At 40.4% G+C, this 19600-nt stretch overlaps 1 protein-coding gene across 1 annotated transcript; it reads right to left on the bottom strand.

The window, feature by feature from the left end:
* Positions 1-5871: 5871 nt before the first annotated feature.
* On the bottom strand, positions 5872-13236 carry LOC106907265 (uncharacterized). The gene is made up of 8 exons (XM_088015723.1): positions 13169-13236; positions 12858-12893; positions 12397-12678; positions 12078-12323; positions 11836-11985; positions 11609-11677; positions 7872-7958; positions 5872-6090 (listed from the first exon to the last, which is right to left on the bottom strand). Exons 1-8 carry the CDS (start codon positions 13197-13199, stop codon positions 6047-6049), a joined length of 945 nt encoding a protein of 314 aa, XP_087871849.1. The 5' UTR covers positions 13200-13236; the 3' UTR covers positions 5872-6046.
* Positions 13237-19600: the final 6364 nt, after the last annotated feature.

The following is a 19600-nucleotide window of genomic DNA, read 5'->3' as shown; positions in this document are numbered from 1 at the left end:
CTCTGAGGAAGGAAACAGAGTGGTTAACAATATAGAAACAAGTCACAGAACATATGATTAGACTAGAATAAGTAAGACTACATAATCTAAGAACATAGTAAAGATATAACAAATAGTTGATAATAATACAATTTACCTAACATATACTCAAATATGTTACATGTTCATTTTTAGCCAGTAAAAACTAAATATAGATGAATGGACGGCTTCCTGTTGTGAGTTATTTAATTTATGTCAATAATGTGCTTTATTAGTATAAAATATCCAGTTAATATTGTTGCTGCTCTTGTTTTAACAGTTAAACTGAAACACCAAAACAGGACAAAAAAGTAAAACCAGGTTGTGGTATTATTATAATATAACACTAACATAGTAACATTAATTAAAGATAACTGTACTATAATAATGGTTAATTCAACAGGAAAAAGTGTTTCACTGATTACTCAGTAAATTATAATTATCAGAATAAAATCATCTGAAAGGTGAAAAACAAAAAGGAACAAGAGAAACAATGTTGATATGGAGAAGTTACAGTTTTTATAAGGTTTATACTGGATCTGTCCTGTAATACTCCAGCAGAACCAGCAGAGGGCAGAAGACTTCAATATGACAGTAAACTTGGATTTAATCAGTCATTAGAGATCTTTATTATTCTCTCTGCTGTTATTATGCAACATAACTACTTCCTCATAATTCTCACTGACTGACTGCTGACCAGCTCTCCGTCCAACAGGTCCAGAAAATCTCTAAACCTCTGAGTCCCTAATAAGGCAGGTTCATGGGAGATAATCTACTCAAGCTGGTGGCGAGAGACTCATCTGGTCTTTAACTGCCTTCATCCAAAAAGCTATGGCCGTTTTCAGTTAATGGAGCGATGAGCTGAGGAACCCTTACAACCGCATGGCTCCAAAAACCACTGCTGTTAACGGTAGCTGTCTCTCTCTCTCTCTCTCTCTCTCTTCTCTCTCTCTCTCTCTCTCTCTCTCTCTCTCTCTCTCTTTCTCTCTCTCTCCCCATCCATAACAAGCAGTTGTTACAGACTAGATCACGTTTAGTGGCTCAGTATAAGCCCCAAGGTCATTATTCTATAAATGCCAAAGAAACGTCTGAAGCCACATTTCTAGACTCATGCTCATGATTTTACATTAATCAGAAGAATCACACTCAGAAAATGACCAGATTAATTTGACTGTCCACAAATCTTATTAGAATTTTAATGCATCTTTATTAAGCTAGCTTTTAGCAGGGGAAAACGGCTTGAATTACTAATGAAACACAAATTTAATATAAAAGTTTAAAATCAATCTTTCCTATCACCTTTCACTATTCTGTCATTTAATTAACTGAGTGAGGCTTTGGGGTGCAGAACAACCCAGACCCAGATGGTGGATGATCTCAGCAACAGAAGGTTTGGTATCCTTGGTTTGGGTCTTGTTCTTGGTTCGGGTCTTGTTCTTGGTTCGGGTCTTGTTCTTGGTTCGGGTCTTGTCCTTGGTTTGGTATCCTTGGTTTGGGTCTTGTTCTTGGTTCGGGTCTTGTTCTTGGTTCGGGTCTTGTTCTTGGTTCGGGTCTTGTTCTTGGTTTGGGTCTTGTCCTTGGTTCGGGTCTTGTCCTTGGTTTGGGTCTTGTCCTTGGTTTGGGTCTTGTCCTTGGTTTGGTGTCCTTGGTTTGGGTCTGGTCCTTGGTTTGGGTCTTGTCCTTGGTTCGGGTCTTGTCCTTGGTTCAGGTCTTGTCCTTGGTTTGGTTCTTGTCCTTGGTTTGGGTCTTGTCCTTGGTTTGGTGTCCTTGGTTTGGGTCTGGTCCTTGGTTTGGGTCTTGTCCTTGGTTCGGGTCTTGTCCTTGGTTCAGGTCTTGTCCTTGGTTTGGTTCTTGTCCTTAATGGCAAAATCCTTTTCTGAATAGAAGCAAAGCTGAACTGGAGGTTGTCTTCCAGAGATTCAGTCCTTCGTCACATGATGGTCTTTGTCCATTCACCAAGTCTGATGCAGCAACTGGGGATCTTTGGGTTGAGTGCAGGACGGCAGTCGGATCAGGAACCAGGGTTCTGGGCTATCGGGTCTTGTTCCTTTCCAGCAGTGCCGAGTCTTCACCTCTCCGTGGTTCCAAGGTGCGGTCCTGCATCTTCATGTTGGCTTGACTTCAGCACCGGGGAACTAAGAACAACTTGTTCCTCTGTTCAGGGGTTTTTATACTCTTTTTTTCCCCATGGTTGTGTGTGGCGATGGGCGATGTGACCTCTCCAATGACCTTTGTGATTTTAATCAGTACCCTTCTTGTGCCACTAGGCGTTCATGGAAAAAGTCTCTGACCGTTCTACATCATCAACGCCTCGTTCACTTCTCCTTTTCTCCTTCTGCCGTTTATCCACTGACCAACTGGTTTCACTTCCCTAATCTGCTTCGGTGAGGGTTGTGGTCTATCAGCCATACTCAGAAAAAGACCCGAGGTTTGGTAGTTCCTCCTGCTTCCCGCTCAGCCTCGACTCACTGCTGACTCCAGCCTTTTAATTTTAACACAGCATGAGAAACACATGTTAACGCACTTCACACAATGCATGATTACCACAATTACAATTTTAAAACGCTGTATGATTAAATCATTAAACACAATCATCCTCGTCTGAATTTCTCAGACATAATCTTTGCTTTTAATAATCATCTATTTTTAATTTTATTTCCTAAATTTCAATTCATCATTTTAATCATTCTTTGATTCACACTCAGTGGAATAGATTTTTTTTTCTTTTACTAATGATTTCTATGTCATTATAATAACAAAAACACACAATTTCATTATGAAGTGGATTGTTATTCAATAATATTCAGGGTTTCCCCAGAAAACCTGCTCAGCCCGGTGGTCGGGGTGTCGAGGCGTCCACCGTGTTTTTATATTAAAAGATGTTAAGTAGACAGAAAAGTAAAATATTACTGCGTAATTATGTTATGGGAAAACATCACCAGTGAAACTCTACTTAAACCCACAACTAGTTTTAAAAACATCAAATCAAAAAATACAATAAAATGAATATCAATTATTTGTCTGACTAAGTGGGCAAAGCATTTGATACGGTTTGACGCATTTTGTAACCGGAAAAATAATAATAAAATAATATATAACCAGCGTGATGCATGACTACGAGGCGAGCGCAAAGCTATTTACCGGGCTGAACCTGAACCTGGTTAGTGCTGGTTTGTTAACTACTAATACACCGGCCAACCGGGACCGCTGTGTTGCACTAGCACCGCCACACCAGCAGGGGGCACACATGTTCAGGATACAGAGCTTGATTAGAGTAAGTAGAGTTCCATGTGTAGGAGAGCGATCGTTACAGTCAGTGGTCGTATGTTTGTTACCGCACTAAGAAATAAACGTTCAGCTTCCGGAGGAACCTTTGACTGTCTCTTGGTTGTCACCACACCACTGTGAAGCACCAAGGGAGTTAACCCTGAAGTCCCCAACCACTTCAGCTTTGGAGCGAGAAGGAGCTCCTCTGCATTTCCCCCATGAAGTTTGGAGGTTCAGCAGGAAAGGTTAACAACAAACATAAGCTTTACAGGGAAGACAGAGCCACACGTTGGGCAGCGTGTTGAGATGTAAACACAGCGTAATGTTTTGTTCACAAATATAAATCATTCTCACTGTTCGCTCAACGCTCCTCTGAAAGCGACTACAAGTTATTCCTGTGGTTCACATAGAGCTGCGCAACCAGAGCTAACCAGTGATGTTTAAACTCTTACCTTGATATAGAGTTCTCCATAGAATCATAATTCCTCATAGTAGGTTTATGTAAATATCCATACAGGTCAGCCTGTGTCCAGTTTGAGTGAAAGGAGGCTCGGGATCCGCTCTGAGGTAAACTTAATCCAGCTGCTGCAGCCTGAGGCAACGAGCAGAGGTGCCAGAGGTGTGATTGGACCGAGCGCTGCCGGCTTTAAATGCATAAACTACAAACCTATAAATATTTTAGAAATAAATGTGCTCCACAAGTAAAACTCTCAGAACAACGAAGACGCTTGCAATCCGGCTTTAAGATAAAAAAAAAGATAAAAGCGATTCCCCCCCAATTATTAATTATTCTAAACATAAAATCAAGCAACGCTTAGCCTGGCAGTGGGCCTAATAAAGCATGGCGGGCTGCCAGGCTTATAATACACTGAGGGAAACCCTCATATACATTTGATAATGTATGTAGAAATCCTTATCATGGAAAAAAAAAATGAAATTCCTCTTGGGTCCAGATTCTGAAGGGACAAAGACTCACCTGGTATAAATGACATTTTTAGCTATTGGAGTTACGCTGAAGATAAATTTATTTAATTAAAGAATGTCATGAATATGTGTGTATAACACATGATACTTATGAATTATTAAATTTTATGTTGGTTATGTTAGTGAAAATGCTTTATACTAGGCAACAATTGTTGCCGGTGGGAAACTGCATAAATGACACAAATCTGGCCTATTTACAAAAAATAATAAAAATCATGACATGCATAACCTATTATAACAAAGAATGGTTACAAGAGTGTTCAGAAATATTTTAGATGCATAAAGATTCGATGCCACATCCAGCAGATGTTATTTTCTCAATGTGCCGAGTGACCTTTGACCTCATTTAGTCATTTCATCAATGAGGAAAGTCAGGTGAAAATGTTAGAACAAATCTGCATCCAGGAGGAAATTCTCACGGTTCCACCAGACCAAGCATCACACCTTGGCTCTGTCCTAAACGAGTTTCAGGCATCAGCTTAGTAATAATTCAGTGCAGAGGCCACAGTTTGTGTAAAGGGTTGTCTTGGGTGGAGGGGCTTGATTTAAACTGTGGGAACGACAGAGATGTAGAAGACTTCATGTTGGTGTCCTTTCAGGTCTAAAACATTTTACAGTTTAAGCTGAGTGGGAACAGCAAGGTGTCGAGAATAAACAGTAGAACCTTTAACACATATAGAGGGCTGTCTGTGTTATTGTTGCCATGACTACATTCACTCTGATTAACAGATGGAGGAAGAGACAGAGGCCCAATATGAAGGCATTAAATCAGGAAGTAACATTTCTTTGGCACACACACACAGGCATGCACACGCACACACACCTACACACACACACACACCCACACACACACACACACACATAGATCAGGACAATTTGCAGAGACTAAATAACCCACTAATTGTGCTTCTGGACTGGAAAAGAACCTGGAACCTTCTTGGTTCATGCTAACAGTGCTAATTAGTGAACCACCTGTAAACATCAGACACTGAATCTAACTAATGTTTTATAAAGGTCCAGATGTCACCATGTGGGCGAACAGAGGTCAGAGGTCACAGAGGCCTGATGTTGGACCCAAACATGGTACATCATGTTCTAACCAGCGGTCTGCAACTCGTCCTCCAGGTTTCCTGGAACGTTTAATTTTCTCTCTGCTTCAGCACCTGGACCCAATCTGAGTTAATCAGCAGAGATCAGTAGAGCCTGACTGATAAACCATTTAATAAGAGACACATCTAGAGGTGGCAGGACTACGGCCATCGATGATGCAGCTGGAGACCAGGTAAAAATAAAGGTGAGATATTTCATGGGGACATATTTAGATGTAACACCTCCTGAAACAAGAAGACAGACGTGACTATTGGTTTAATAAATAAACGCTTTCAGCTGCCTGCCTGCCCACACACACACACACACACACACACACCCCCTCTCTGGTTGTTTTCTGGAGTTTCCACTGAAGCCTTTTTTTCAGTCTGTGGTTTATTGGTTGTTGCTGCTGATCTACAGATTGTCGATGAGCAACAGGAAAACATCAGATCTGATCTATCGGCTCTGAAGCCACAGAGACCAGAACGATCAACGACAAGAAAACAGACGAGACCAAATGAAAAACTTTAATAATTTACTGGAGAACAAACTGTGAGAAAGAAACATTTTATTAAACATCCAGAGAGGAACGGTGTTAAAGTCAGATGGTGGGCTGAAGCAATAAAATAACTACATGTGAAGTAAAGAGGAGAAGCAGCAGCTGGAGGTCAGAGGTCAGACTGGTGGACTACCTCAGTGAAGAGTAGATGATGTCTGGGTCTGGTTGAACCTCTGGAAGAAAATAAACTGGTTAAAATAAAACCAAACAGCAGAAGGTCAGTCAGAGTTATGAGAACTATGAGCCTCTCATGAGGTCATTTATCAAATGTACATGAAAAAATATTATTGTTCCTCTTATTAAAACACAATTTAACTGTTAATAACTATATTCTGAAGAAAGCACAGTTCAGCTTAATCAGCCATAACTACACCTTATTCCTGCCTGAGCTGTAAAATAAATAGATAATTTAAGAAGAGCCTGTCTGACGACATGAAGCAGGCGATAAGATCTCAAAGATCTAATTATAATATTTCACTGAACAAGGAAGAGCAGAATAAAGTCAGTGACATCAGCCTGGAAAGGTTAAAAATCCATTTCTAAGGCCAGAACCGTTTATCCACATGGACCCAGAGGAGAACCTTCCAGAGAGACGGGAAGACCCAGAACAATCAGGAATATATTTATTTATTAAAGAGAGTCTCCCCCTAGAGAGCTCTGTCCTCAGAGAGCCAATAAGAAAAACCACACAGTGAGTTAAACACTCAGCCTCTCCTCCAGCACCTCCAGGGCATCCTGCCCTGGGGGGTTACAACCCCCCACATGGAGCACTGGGAGACCAGGCCCATGCCCTCTGTGGCCCCATCTACAAACAGAACAGACGCCACCGAGCTACAGAACCAGATCCCCGACCCAACACCAGGGCAGACGGCCCCTCATCGCCTCTTCAACCGTACATCACACCGGCCGGTGCAACATCAGCCACCAGCTCCATCCTCACCACCAAACCAACCAAAACATCAGAGGTCCCACATCCAGAAAGGCCTGGACCCCCTTCAGTCCACCAGCAGCACCAACATGCCCTGCAATCAGAGCAGGAGAAGCAGAGCTCTGCCCAACCACCTGGCCAACGCCAGGACCCGATTCAACCCATCCATGAAACACAAGGCCACCCAGCCACCACCACAGTACAATGCAGGTATGAGCGTCACACCAAGCTGACTAGCTACCTCTTCCTCCTTAGCAAAGCCCCTCTATCTATAGCCGTAAACAGAGAATGGTGATCTGGAAAAACCCCAAGAAAACACCCTCTGCCTGCTGAAAAATGGTTGATGTGAGTTGTTATAAGCAGCAACTAAAACAGAGATGGGAAGTTGATCATGTTATCTGCTTCCATTGATCAGAGCTTCTTCTGTTCAGAGCTAACTTGAGTCTGACTCTTAAAGCGCAAAGCATTCAGGAAGGTGTGTAATATTTAGTTTTACAGACGGCGCTATACTATGTTGTCTTGCATGATTTTGTAAATTATAATTTAATGCAAAGTTGACATTTTTAATGGACTTTTAATGCAACTTTTAGAGCAACTTTGCATTAAAAGTGTCATTATTTACCGAATGACACTTCATGACAACTGTCAGACATTCATTAAGACTTATTTATGTTCATGACAGGTGTTATGTCAGTTTTATGCACAACCCCTTCTAATAAAGTGTTACATTAGCTCCCATTACACATCATGTTGGTGTAGCACTCTAGTGCTAGTGGAACTAATGGTTATGATTAGGGTTAGCATAGCTAGACCTCTGACCTCGTTGGGGTCAGAGGTCATTAGATCACATGAAGGTCTTTTTTCTGGAACAGCAGAGCCTCCAGATCATCTGAAGTTTAGCTTTTTACTGCTGAGCATTAATGTTTACTAAATGTTTAGAGAATCCAAATCCTCCACATAAAGTCTAGACATATTGATCATTATCTTCTATAGATTATTTATGACATTAGTCAGCAGCAGTTCTACCTCTGGTTCTGTTGGTTCTGATGTTGATTTGTCCATAACTGATCCCGTCGGTTCTCACGTCTGAGTAGATGGCAGATGAAGGATTCTCTGTAAAACACATAGAGATGATATGAGCTGCAGCCGTCAGATAAATGTTTTAACCATTAACACTTTGTTTAGTCTGTTATAAACTTAAACAGTAAAACCAGCAGGTGGGAAACACTGAGACCACAGAGTCTCACAGCTGAATCAGTCCAAGCCGACACGTTTCAGATCAAACAGACACGCTGTCGCCTTCGACGCAGAGATGCAGATCTGCAGACCACCCTGCAGAAACCACTCACACCTCCAGAGGAAGAGCAGAGCTGCTTTCACACGCAGATAACTGGAACAAAGGGTGACGAGCAAAAACACCGAGAAGAACCAGAGAAATACTGAACCTCTGATTGACTATAACTGTGTCTGTAGAGAGACACAGTCTGTGATTTATTGGGGTAATCAGTGATGATAGGCATGAAAGTTATCTGAAGAAGGCAAATAAATGAGTTTTCTTTTAGTATTTTAAAACTCAAACCGAGCTACTGTTTTAAAGATGAGCAGCAAAAGATGTTTAAAATCTAGATCTACAGGAACAATCAGACTATTGTCATCCCTCCAGAACTTTAAGGGACAGGCAGTCAATCATCAGATCATTTATCAGACACTTTATCAAACTGCTGCATGACTATAATGCCAGAATGAAATTTCATCTAAACAGATCAACTGTTTGCATAAGATGAGCACAAGTCCAAGGTAAACTTCAGTTCAGATGGTGTGGAGTAATCAGGTTAGGAGAACAACAATGTGTGTTTGGCCTACAGTGAAGCACGGTGGTGGCAGTGTCATGATGAGTGCTGCTGGCTATGAACTGGTTCACTCAGGGAACCATGAAGCAGAGCATGATTCCCCCTCAGAAACTGGACCACAGTATTCCAACATAACCACATCTTAATGATGCTCTGAGGGAAACGGTGCTGAACTGGTGAAGCTCCTCTTCAGTCCTTAACTCCATCAAGCATCTGCAGGCCTCCACCTTCTGTTTTGCCTCAAGCAGAAGGTGGAGGAACAAACGTCTCCATCATCCACCAGCTCTGTGATGTCACCATGAAGGTGATTGTAGTTCAGTGTTCCCCAGCCCTGGTCCTCAAGGCTCACTGCATGTTTCAGGTATTTCTTTGCTTCAGTCCAGCTGATTTCAATCAATGACTGATTAACAGGCGTTTGCTGAACTGCAATCAGTTGAATCAGGCACATTAAAGCAGGGAAACCTCTAAACCATGTAAGACAGTGAGCCTTGAGGACCAGGGTTGGGAAACACTGGTCTAACAGAAACCTGTGAAACTCCATGATCTCTGAGCACAAGAGAGGAGAGGCCGTGTAATGATGGACACACAAGATATTGATTGATATTGGTTCATGTTTAAGTAAAGTGACAGTCCGGTAGAATCAGTTCGGTTGAGACCAGAACTCCATCATCTGCTCCACCTCCAGCTGCTGTGGTTCTGAGTCAAACCAACCTGTTCCCCTCCTGGCCTGTGGGGGCGCTGCACCAAGAACCACTAAAGGAAATGAGCACAACTTCTTTCTTCATGAAATGTAAACAAAAATAGAGTGGCAGGCAGAGGACTTCTCTTTATCCATCCATCCATTTTCTAACACCTTGTCCCTTAGTGGGTCAGGAGCTGCTGGTTCCTCTCCAGCTAACGTTCCAGGTGAGAGGTGGGGTCACCTGGACAGGTCACCAGTCTGTCACAGGGCAACACAGAGACAGACAGGACACACAACCATGCACACATGCCTAAGGAGAATTTGAAGAGACCAATTAATCTGACAGGGGCTGCACAGTGGCGCAGTTGGTAGAGCTGTTGCCTTGCAGCAAGAAGGTTCTGGGTTTGATTCCCGGGTCTTTCTGCATGGAGTCTCCATGTTCTCCCTGTGCATGGTGGGTTTTCTCCAGGTATTCTGGTTTCCTCCCACTGTCCAAAAACATGACTGTCAGGTTAATTGGCCTCTCTAAATTGTCCCTAGGTGTGAGTGTGTGTGTGCATGGTTGTGTGTCTCTGTGTTGCCCTGCAACAGACTGGTGACCTGTCCAGGGTGACCCCACCACTCACCCAGAATGTTAGCTGGAGGCAGCAGCAGCTCCCGACCCCACTAAGGGACAAGGGTGTAAAGAAAATGGATGGATGGAATTAACCTGACAGTCATGTTTTTGGACTGTTGAAAGAGAACCCAGCATACACAGGGAGAACATGCAAACTCCATGCAGAAAGACCAGGGCTGGGAATCAAACCCAGAACCTTCTTGCTGCCAGGCAACAGCTCTACCAACTACACCACTGTGCAGCCCTATGACTTCTTTTTAGTCTTTGGCTAAAGACCAGGAGCCATTTCTCCAGCTATCGCTAGGCTAGCATGCTTGTTTTGATTGTATTTTCCCAGAATGCCCTGCACTGTAGTCCACTTCCTTCTTTTGGAGCGGTCTCTGGTCCGCTTGGAGTTCACATATGCATTTGAACCAAACTAGAATTCACTTCAACTGAAGTTGAACTGAAGTCTGGCCTGTCTGAACCAGACAGACCAGAGTTTGATTTATTTGTAAATTACATGTTCACACCTCCCCAAAAGAACTGAACTTTGTAGGCAGACGGATTAAAGCAGACTGAAGAGGACTGGAGGGAATGTCCTCACAGAGGCTATTGAGGGACACAGAGTCCTGGAGAAACTGATGCTGAAAGATGTGCAGGATTTGTTGCTTATTGTAACCGAAATGACTGACCTACATGCTCTGATGTATCTGGTACAGGCTGGTATGTTCTCCCCCTCCAGGAGGATCCACCAACCTGCCATCATGTTTGAATGTCACTAAAATTATAATTTAAATAAGGTGAAATCCAATTCAACAAATTTAACCAAATATGTAAACGTATCACAACTTTTATCTTTGAAATAAATGTAACAAAAATACTCTCCTTCCATGTATTAGTAAAACTGTTTAGGTTCTGATTGAGATTATTCTATTAAATATATGTAATTTTGTAGCTACAACAGATATTTAAGTTTTATCTCTTCCTCTTGTTTCTGGTGTCCTGATGGGCTCAGCTCAGACTGTCAGGTTCTGTGTGACAGGAAACGTTTTGATCAGAAACAGGAAGCTGGACGACCACAGAGCTGCTAGTCTGTTCAGCAGAACAACCACAGACTGCAGACAGAGACGGACCAACATGGCGGCTTGGTTCTGGTCCTACTGACAGTCACCATGGCAACAGATCACCTCATTCATTCCTACTGACAGTCACCATGGCAACAGATCACCTCATTCATTCCTAATGACAGTCACCATGGCAACAGATCACCTCATTCATTCCTACTGACAGTCACCATGGCAACAGATCACCTCATTCATTCCTACTGACAGTCACCATGGCAACAGATCACCTCATTCATTCCTGCTGACAGTCACCATGGCAACAGATCACCTCATTCATTCCTGCTGACAGTCACCATGGCAACAGATCCTACTGACAGTCACCATGGCAACAGATCACCTCATTCATTCAGGGTCTGGTGATCCAACAACAAACTGACTGAATAAATCATCAAAATCTGACAAAACATGGAGGAAGTTATAAGATCAGGATTAATAAGAACTGAAGAGGAAAGTTTACTGTGGATGTTTTCAGACCTCAGAAACAACATCATCATCATCATCATCCTCACCTTTGGTTCTCTGATGATGAAGCTGAGTTATCTGGACGTCGCTGTATGTGACGTCGTTTCCTTTATCAGCTGGAAGAAACAGAGATTACCCACAATTCACTGCTTCAGGAAATGGCTCAGTTTTATGAGGAAATAAATCAGAGTGATGGAGAGATGTCTTTTTTTGAATGCTGTACTGATTTACAAATTGTGTTGAAAACTATTTCTAAATCAAGAACTTTGATCACCTTTTAACTTGTGACGATGTTTCTTCACCAGTAGAACCAGTAAAACCAAGAGACATAAAGATCCAATAGAAAACAAGATGGAAGGAAGAGAAGAGACGGCAGGAGGACGAGTGGTTGGAAGGGTAGATGTGGTGGTGGAGGTGGGTTTTTCTGAAAAAGAGATATTTATAAAATTATTTCCTATTAATCATGGATCTGACTTAGAATCTTCTTCCAAAGTCATGATCATCAGCGGTTCTGACCTTCCACAGAGATCCTGCTGGATGGAGACTCTCCCTGACCGCTGATGCTGCACTTATAGAGGCCTTCATCAGAGCTGGAGACATGGAGGAGGGTCATGTGACCTGATGGTCCATCACCAATGAAGGAGCCATCTTTATAGAAAGCAGCTGGGAGGTTGTGGGCTGGACTCTTTGCTCTGCAGCTCACAGTGACGTCATCTCCCTCCATCACAGGGAGGACAGGACTCTGCAGGATCACTGATCCACCTCAACACAGAGACAAACTACAGCATTTCATCCATTTCCACACAGCAACACTAACTCCACAGTCTGATCTTACCAGAGACAGAGAGCTGGATGCTGCTGCTGCTGCTGCTGGAGGATCCAGACATGGACTCACACCAGTACAGGCCAGAGTCATGTTCTCTGATGCTGCTGGTTTTACAGGTAGAACCATCTTTCCTCCACCATCCATCTCCACATCGCTTCCTGGTTCCTCTGGTTGTGTTTCTCCTCACAGTTCCTCCATCAGAGCTGTTTTCATCCTCACAGATCAGAGTCACTGATTCATATTCAAAGAACTGAGATCTGCTGGGACTCACAGTCAGAGCAGCTGGAGAGACTGAAATAAAATCACTGATTCAGATGATAAACATGTCTTTGCACAAATAGGCACATTAATAAATATCCACAAATAGCACATATTTAGTTTTCTTTTTAGAATGTATCTTTTGCAAATATATCAACTTTCAAACTTTATAATCTGCCTCTTAGAAATAAGGAAGTATAAACTTTACTAACCTTGGTTTAATCTGCAGCCCAGCAGGAAACTCAGACCTACAGAAAACAGACATTTAAACTGGTTTAGTCAAAGTTCAGTGATGATATAAAACTGATGAAGCAGACGACCAGAAGGCCTCCAGGATATAATTCCAACTTTTTGCTATTTTAATAGTTTTCTAAGTCGAGATAAGGTGTTTAGTTCACAGACTAAGGTGATCTATCCTTATCTTTAGATTTTAAACTTAATGATCTTATTTCAGTCTAACTTGTTTCATCATCAATAATCAAACAGTATCAATAATTAAATCAATTAGCAGACATGAACTTACAGAGCAGCAGAATCTGACTTGTTTCCTTCATGGTTTCTCTCGTTCATTTGACGTATTTCGTGTCTGACTAGAGGGTAAAGAGAGAGAGACCGCCCTCTTCCTTAACGCAGCTCTGCTGCTTCCTCTCTTCAATATGGAGCCGAGACTCCTGAGGATAGCAGGCAGTCCCTCATCATCGTCACATGAACTATGAAATAAATCCATAATTATAAACCATATTAGTTTTACACAAACTACACAGCTTTAAAAAATGTAAAGTTTGAAAACTAACAAGGTTACAACTTCACTTTCTGGCTGGGGCCTTTTTGTACAGGGTTTACAAAATTTGTTAGCACAGCGTACTGTCTACTAAATATCTATGAAAATAAGTTGGGTAGTTTGATCATTTTAACCTGACTAAGTTGTCAACCATCTAACTTCTCCTTTCTTCTTCTTTGTTTTTTTCTGTTTCTGGAGGATTTGCAAATAACTTATTGATGTATTACCACCACCTGGTATGAATGGTGGTTTAGCCTTTCAGCTGTACTGCAGCGCAGCAGGAGGAAAATCCAGCAGGACAGTGGTATCAGTTTGGAGTATCAGCTTCAGGTGGTCAGTTTGCAGAGGCATTATAGAGGCTGGTATGAAGACAGGGATACTCACCAGGTGGGCCAGAGTCAGCCAGGTCATTTTAGGATGCAAAGATGAGGCAACATATAACCATCTGATAAACCCTGGGACTGGAGAATATTTGGAAGGACATAAATAAACCTTCTGATACTTGGGTCATAACACTGTAGACCTGGTCACCAAGGTGGGATGTGCTGTTCAGCAGAACTGCTGAGTGGAACCACATAGTGGCTCATGTTCAGCAAATAGCCAGAGCCTGCAATATTCAAGACTTTGCATTATCTTTTCAAAGAAACATTTAGTTATGTTGTTCAATGCAGTGTTTCCCAACCCTGGTCCTCGAGGCACACTGCCCTGCATGTTTCAGAAATTTCCCTGCTTTAATGCACCTCGTTCTGCTGATTGCAGTTCAGCAAAGACCTGCTAATAGAAATCACCTGTGCTGAAGCGAGGAAACACCTGGACGGGGGGCGGAAGAGGCACGATCAGACTGTGAATGGTTGGAAGGATGTCAGAGGGAAATATGTGTCAGGTAGTGATTTTGCGGAAATGGAAGAGGGTGCTGATGGTGTGGAAAATGAAGGACCTTGGCATATTCAAAAAGCTAAGCATAAACGGAAAAAATCAAGACAACAAATAGAATCATCTGTTTCCGAGGCTGAAGGAGAAACTGTTATGATGTCAGAATTTAAAATAGTTCTGAAGTTTGTCAAACAGGGTGTGTCCTTTGGTAAGTGGAATCCAATAAAGCTTACAAAAGAAATTAATTAATTTACTGGTTGGAAAGGTGAAATTTGTTAAAATATTAAGAGATGGATCGTTATTGATTATCTGTAATGATATTAAACAAAAAGAAAGGGCGCTGAATATAAAAAGAATCCTTGGTGAGAATGTGAGAGGAAGACTTTTGGATGACAAGAAGTATGTATGCGGAGTCATTTCGGGGATTCCACCTGATGTGCCAGTTGATGAGATCAAGTCTAATGTTTCAGGAGGGAAAGTGGTGGAAGCCAAACGATTGAAAAGAAATAAAAATGGAGAGAGGAGTGATAGTTTTTCTATCATGTTAAAATGTGAAGAGAAAAGTCTGCCAGATAAAGTGTTTGTGGGATATATGAGCTATGATGTCCGACCATTTATTCCTCCGCCGCTGCGGTGCTTTAAATGCCAGAAATGTGGACATGTCGCGGCAGTGTGTAAGGGGAAACAGAAATGTGGGAGATGTGCTGGGGATCATGAGTATGGGAAATGTGAGGAAGGGGCTCCGCTGAAATGTTGTAATTGTGGAGGTGGGCATAGTTCAGGGTTTAGGGGATGCATAGCTAGTAAAAGAGCTGAGGAAGTTCAGAAAATCAAAGTCACTACTGGCATTACTTATGCGGAAGCAACGAAAAAAGTTCCTGTTCAACCAATATTATATCCAAAGAAAGTGTCTGGAGGAGGAAAAGAAGGATCTAATTGTTCAGAATGCTCCAAGATTAAAGGTGACACTTTACTCATGACAAAGGAGGATTTTGTATTGTTCATGGTAGAAGTTATTAACTGCACTGCTCAAACACAAAGGAAAACGGAAAAAATTCAAACAATAGTGAAGGCAGCCCAAAAGTATCTTGATTGTAAAAATGTTAATTGGGAATCAATTAAGGAAAAATTAAATGAGACACAATCTTCTCAACCTCAATCATGCAGTGGCGGCCCCTCTTCGTTATGTTAATTATTTTCCAGTGGAATGCAAGAAGTCTTATTAGTAATGGTCTAGAGTTTAAGAAATATATTTCAGATTTGACAGTTAAACCTCACCTGATTTGCATTCAAGAAACCTGGCTTAAGCCTCATCTGGATTTCAAAATTTCTGGATATACATCAATTAGGAATGATAGAAAAGAAAGACAAGGAGGGGGAGTAGCAACTTTTGTACTAGACAGTATAAGATATAAAGTGGAATCAATAGGGGAAAATTATGAATCAATAGTTATTGAGATTTGGATAGAAAATGACCAAATGTCGGTGATAAACTTTTATAATGCTAACAAGAAGTTGTCCATTCAGAATCTCAATGAAGTAAATGATCAAAATGTAGGTAAGACTGTATGGTGTGGTGATTTCAATTCTCATAATATTTTATGGGGGAGTCTTAATACAGATGTAAATGGATTGACTATTGAAGAATTTCTTGAGTTACATTCTCTGGTTTGCCTTAATGATGGCAGCACTACTAGATATGATTGCTGTAGGAATTTAAAGAGTGTTTTAGATCTAACATTGGTTTCAAATGGAATAGCTGGAATTACTTCTTGGGAGGTGATGAGTGATTCTCCAATGGGCAGTGATCATTTTCCTGTTCTAGTTTCAGTTCGTTCTGAAGTGATAAAAGAAGAGGAAGGACAGATTCCAAGATGGAAGTTAAGTAACGCTAATTGGGAGTTATTTAAAAATTTAGTTGATAGTCAATTTAATAAACTGGATGAGAATTTGTTTTGTGATGTGGAGATGTGTTATTCAAAGATTAAGTCTGTCATTATTAATGCAGCTGAAAGTTCAATTCCTAAATCAAAGGGAAGAGGAAATAAAAAGTCTACTCCATGGTGGAATGAGCAATGTAGTATAAGGGGAAGAAATAAAGCTTTTAAATTGGTAAGAAGATGTCATACCTTTGAGGCACTAATTCAATATAAGAAAGCACAAGCTATAGTTAGGAAAACTATTAGAGCAACTAAGAAGGCTTGTTGGAGGCAGTATTGTAATTCCATTGGAAGAGAGACCAAACTGTCAGAGGTATGGAGAGTTATTAAGAAAATGAATGGTGTTAAAAAGAGGTTTTCCTTACCTGTTTTAGAATTAAATGGGAAAATAGCTGTTAGTAATAAAGAAAAAGCTGAATTATTAGCAGTAACGTTAATTAAGGTGAATAGTTCAGAAAATTTATCTGAAGAAATGAAAAGTAATAAATTAGATTTATTGGATGGAAATCCAGAAGTTACTACTAGGAGAGAAGTCTCAAACCAGGATTTAGATATGCCTTTTTCTATGTATGAGTTAGAAAAAGTTATTAATAATGCTAAGCAGTGTGGAGTGTGTTATGTAATGCTCAAACATTTTAAATATTCATCTCTTACTGTTATATTAAAATTGTTTAATTTGATTTGGTTGACTGGGAGAATTCCGGCAGAATGGAAACAGTCAGTTATAATTCCCATCTTAAAACCTGGTAAAAATGCAAAAGACCCATCAAATTATAGACCTATAGCTCTTACATCTCAATTAGGGAAAATAATGGAGAGGATTGTTACAGATAGGCTTTATTATTTTATTGAGAGTAAAAATAAATTCTGTCCATTCCAGAGTGGTTTTCGTAAAGGGAGAAATACGATGGATGCAGTTCTGTGTCTAGAGTCAGAAGTAAGAAAAGCTCAAGCGAATAGAGAGTTAGTGATAGCTGTGTTCTTTGACATTGAGAAGGCATATGATATGTTATGGAAAGAAGGATTATTGATTAAATTAGGGAAAATTGGTATAGGAGGTAAGATTTATAATTGGATTTTGGATTTTTTGTTTGGTAGAGAAATAGAAGTTCGGGTAGGGGCGAATTTCTCTTCTAGATATGCTGTTGAGAATGGTACTCCACAAGGTAGTGTATGTAGCCCAATTCTCTTTAATATTATGATTAATGACATTTTTGATGAGATAGATAGTAGTATAGGCAAATCTTTATTTGCAGATGATGGTGCTCTATGGATTCGGGGACATAATCTGGTTTACTTACAGAAAAAGATGCAGGCTGCCATTTTGAAAGTGGAAGGTTGGGGTAATAAATGGGGTTTTAGGATGTCAATCGCAAAGACTCAAGTAATTTGCTTTTATAGAAAAGATAAGGAAGTTAAGTTGAATCTTTATAAACATAAACTTAAACAAGTGAAAACAGTGAAGTTTTTAGGTGTCATCTTTGATGAAAGCTTAACTTGGAAACATCAAATAGAATCAGTTCAAAATAAATGTAAAAAAGTGAATAATTTGTTGAGATGTCTCTCAGGACAGGAATGGGGAGCTTCAAGAAGTGCATTGTTGGGAGTCTATCAGACTCTAATGAGATCTATTATGGATTATGGGAGTATAGCATATATGGCAGCTGCTGACAGTCATTTGAGAAAACTTGATAGTGAGCAAACACAAGCATTGAGGATTTGTTGTGGAGCTTTCAGAACATCGTCTTTAGCTGCTTTACAAGTAGAAACTGGTGAGCTTCCTTTAAGATTAAGAAGGTTGAAATTAATGTACATGTACTGGGTGAACCTACAAGGACATAAGGGTGATCATCCAACTAAGATGGTGCTGAAGGAATGTTGGGAACATCATAAATTAAATTGTAATAGTTTTGGATGGATTGGGGAAATAAAGGCAAAACATATTGGTTTAACTATGCTCCAGTATAGTGCTACAGTTCCTCAATCTGAAATTCCTCCATGGTTATTTTTAACTCCAGAAGTTGATCTTCAATTAAATGAAATTCTTAAAAAGGGAAAGACTCCAGAATGGGTTGTAGTTAATAGATATTTTGAAAGATATAAAGACAACATAATTATATATACAGATGGATCTAAAGATCCAAATAGTGGTAGAACTGGAGCAGCAGTGAATATCCCACACCATAAAGTCTTGATTAAGAGGAGAACAGCTGACCATTTAGCTGTTTTTACAGTTGAATTATCAGCCATCATATTGGCCTTAGAATGGTTGCTTGATAATGATACTAGGGAAGTAAGTACATTTATCATAGCATCAGATAGTCAAGCAGCATTATTAAGTATTAAATCTGGTAAATCTAGCAGATTAGATTTGATATTAAGAATATATCAATTATTACTTTATCTTCATAACAATAAATGCTTGGTTCAATTTGTCTGGATTCCTGCTCATGTAGGTATAGAAGGAAATGAGGAAGTAGATATTTTAGCTAAGCAGGCCTTGAAATCAGATATTGTTCATCTGAATATCCCTTTGAGTAAAAATGAGGGTAAATCTATTATTCAAAAAGAAATTATTAAGATTTGGCAGGAGATATGGGATAACCATGATAATGGGAGACAACTATATACAATTCAAAAGAGTGTGGGAGATAGTAATTATCTGAGTGGAAGGCGGAAAGAGGAAGTAGTTATGTCTCGACTTAGAATTGGACATTCTGGACTTAATAGTTCGCTCTTTAAAATAGGAAAGCATGAAAATGGGGCTTGTAATTATTGCAATCAGGTGGAAACAGTGGAGCATGTCTTGTTAGAATGTGATAAATACTCAGAGGAACGCCAGATTTTAAAGTCGTTACTAAGCAGAAAGAATATAGGACTGTCTATGATTAGTCTATTAGATAATAAATCAAATTATGTTAGAAATCTCTTATTTAGGTTCCTAAATAACACTGGGTTAATGAGTCGTATTTAGGATATAAACAAGTATTTGTGTGTATGCCAGTGCATGCTCATGCATTAATTCAGGTATTAATGAGTGTGTTAGGATGTGAATTTGCACATCCTACGCATCATTGAGGTGGATTTAATTCCCTCTGAGATATCTGATGACCACACTCCAGTCTGGTAGGTGGCGGTAAATGCACCTTAAGTTGGATGCCAGCCGCCAATAAAAAACAAAAGAAGAAGAAGAGGAAACACCTAAAACATGCAGGGCAGGGTGCCTTGAGGACCAGGGTTGGGAAACACTGGTTCAATGCAGCTTGTGTTAACTAAAGGATGATTAGTTAATCTTTGACAGTATGTCATATTAAGATACAGTTAACAAGTATATTGATGTTGGTGTTAGTTACATGGCATG

Source organism: Poecilia mexicana, unplaced genomic scaffold (genome assembly GCF_051168715.1).
Source record: "Poecilia mexicana isolate PSO_F unplaced genomic scaffold, ASM5116871v1 scaffold_18, whole genome shotgun sequence".
NCBI classification, from domain to species: Eukaryota; Metazoa; Chordata; class Actinopteri; order Cyprinodontiformes; family Poeciliidae; genus Poecilia; species Poecilia mexicana.
The sequence above is the reverse complement of the archived record's forward strand: the minus strand, read 5'-3'. Positions and strand labels throughout refer to the sequence as shown.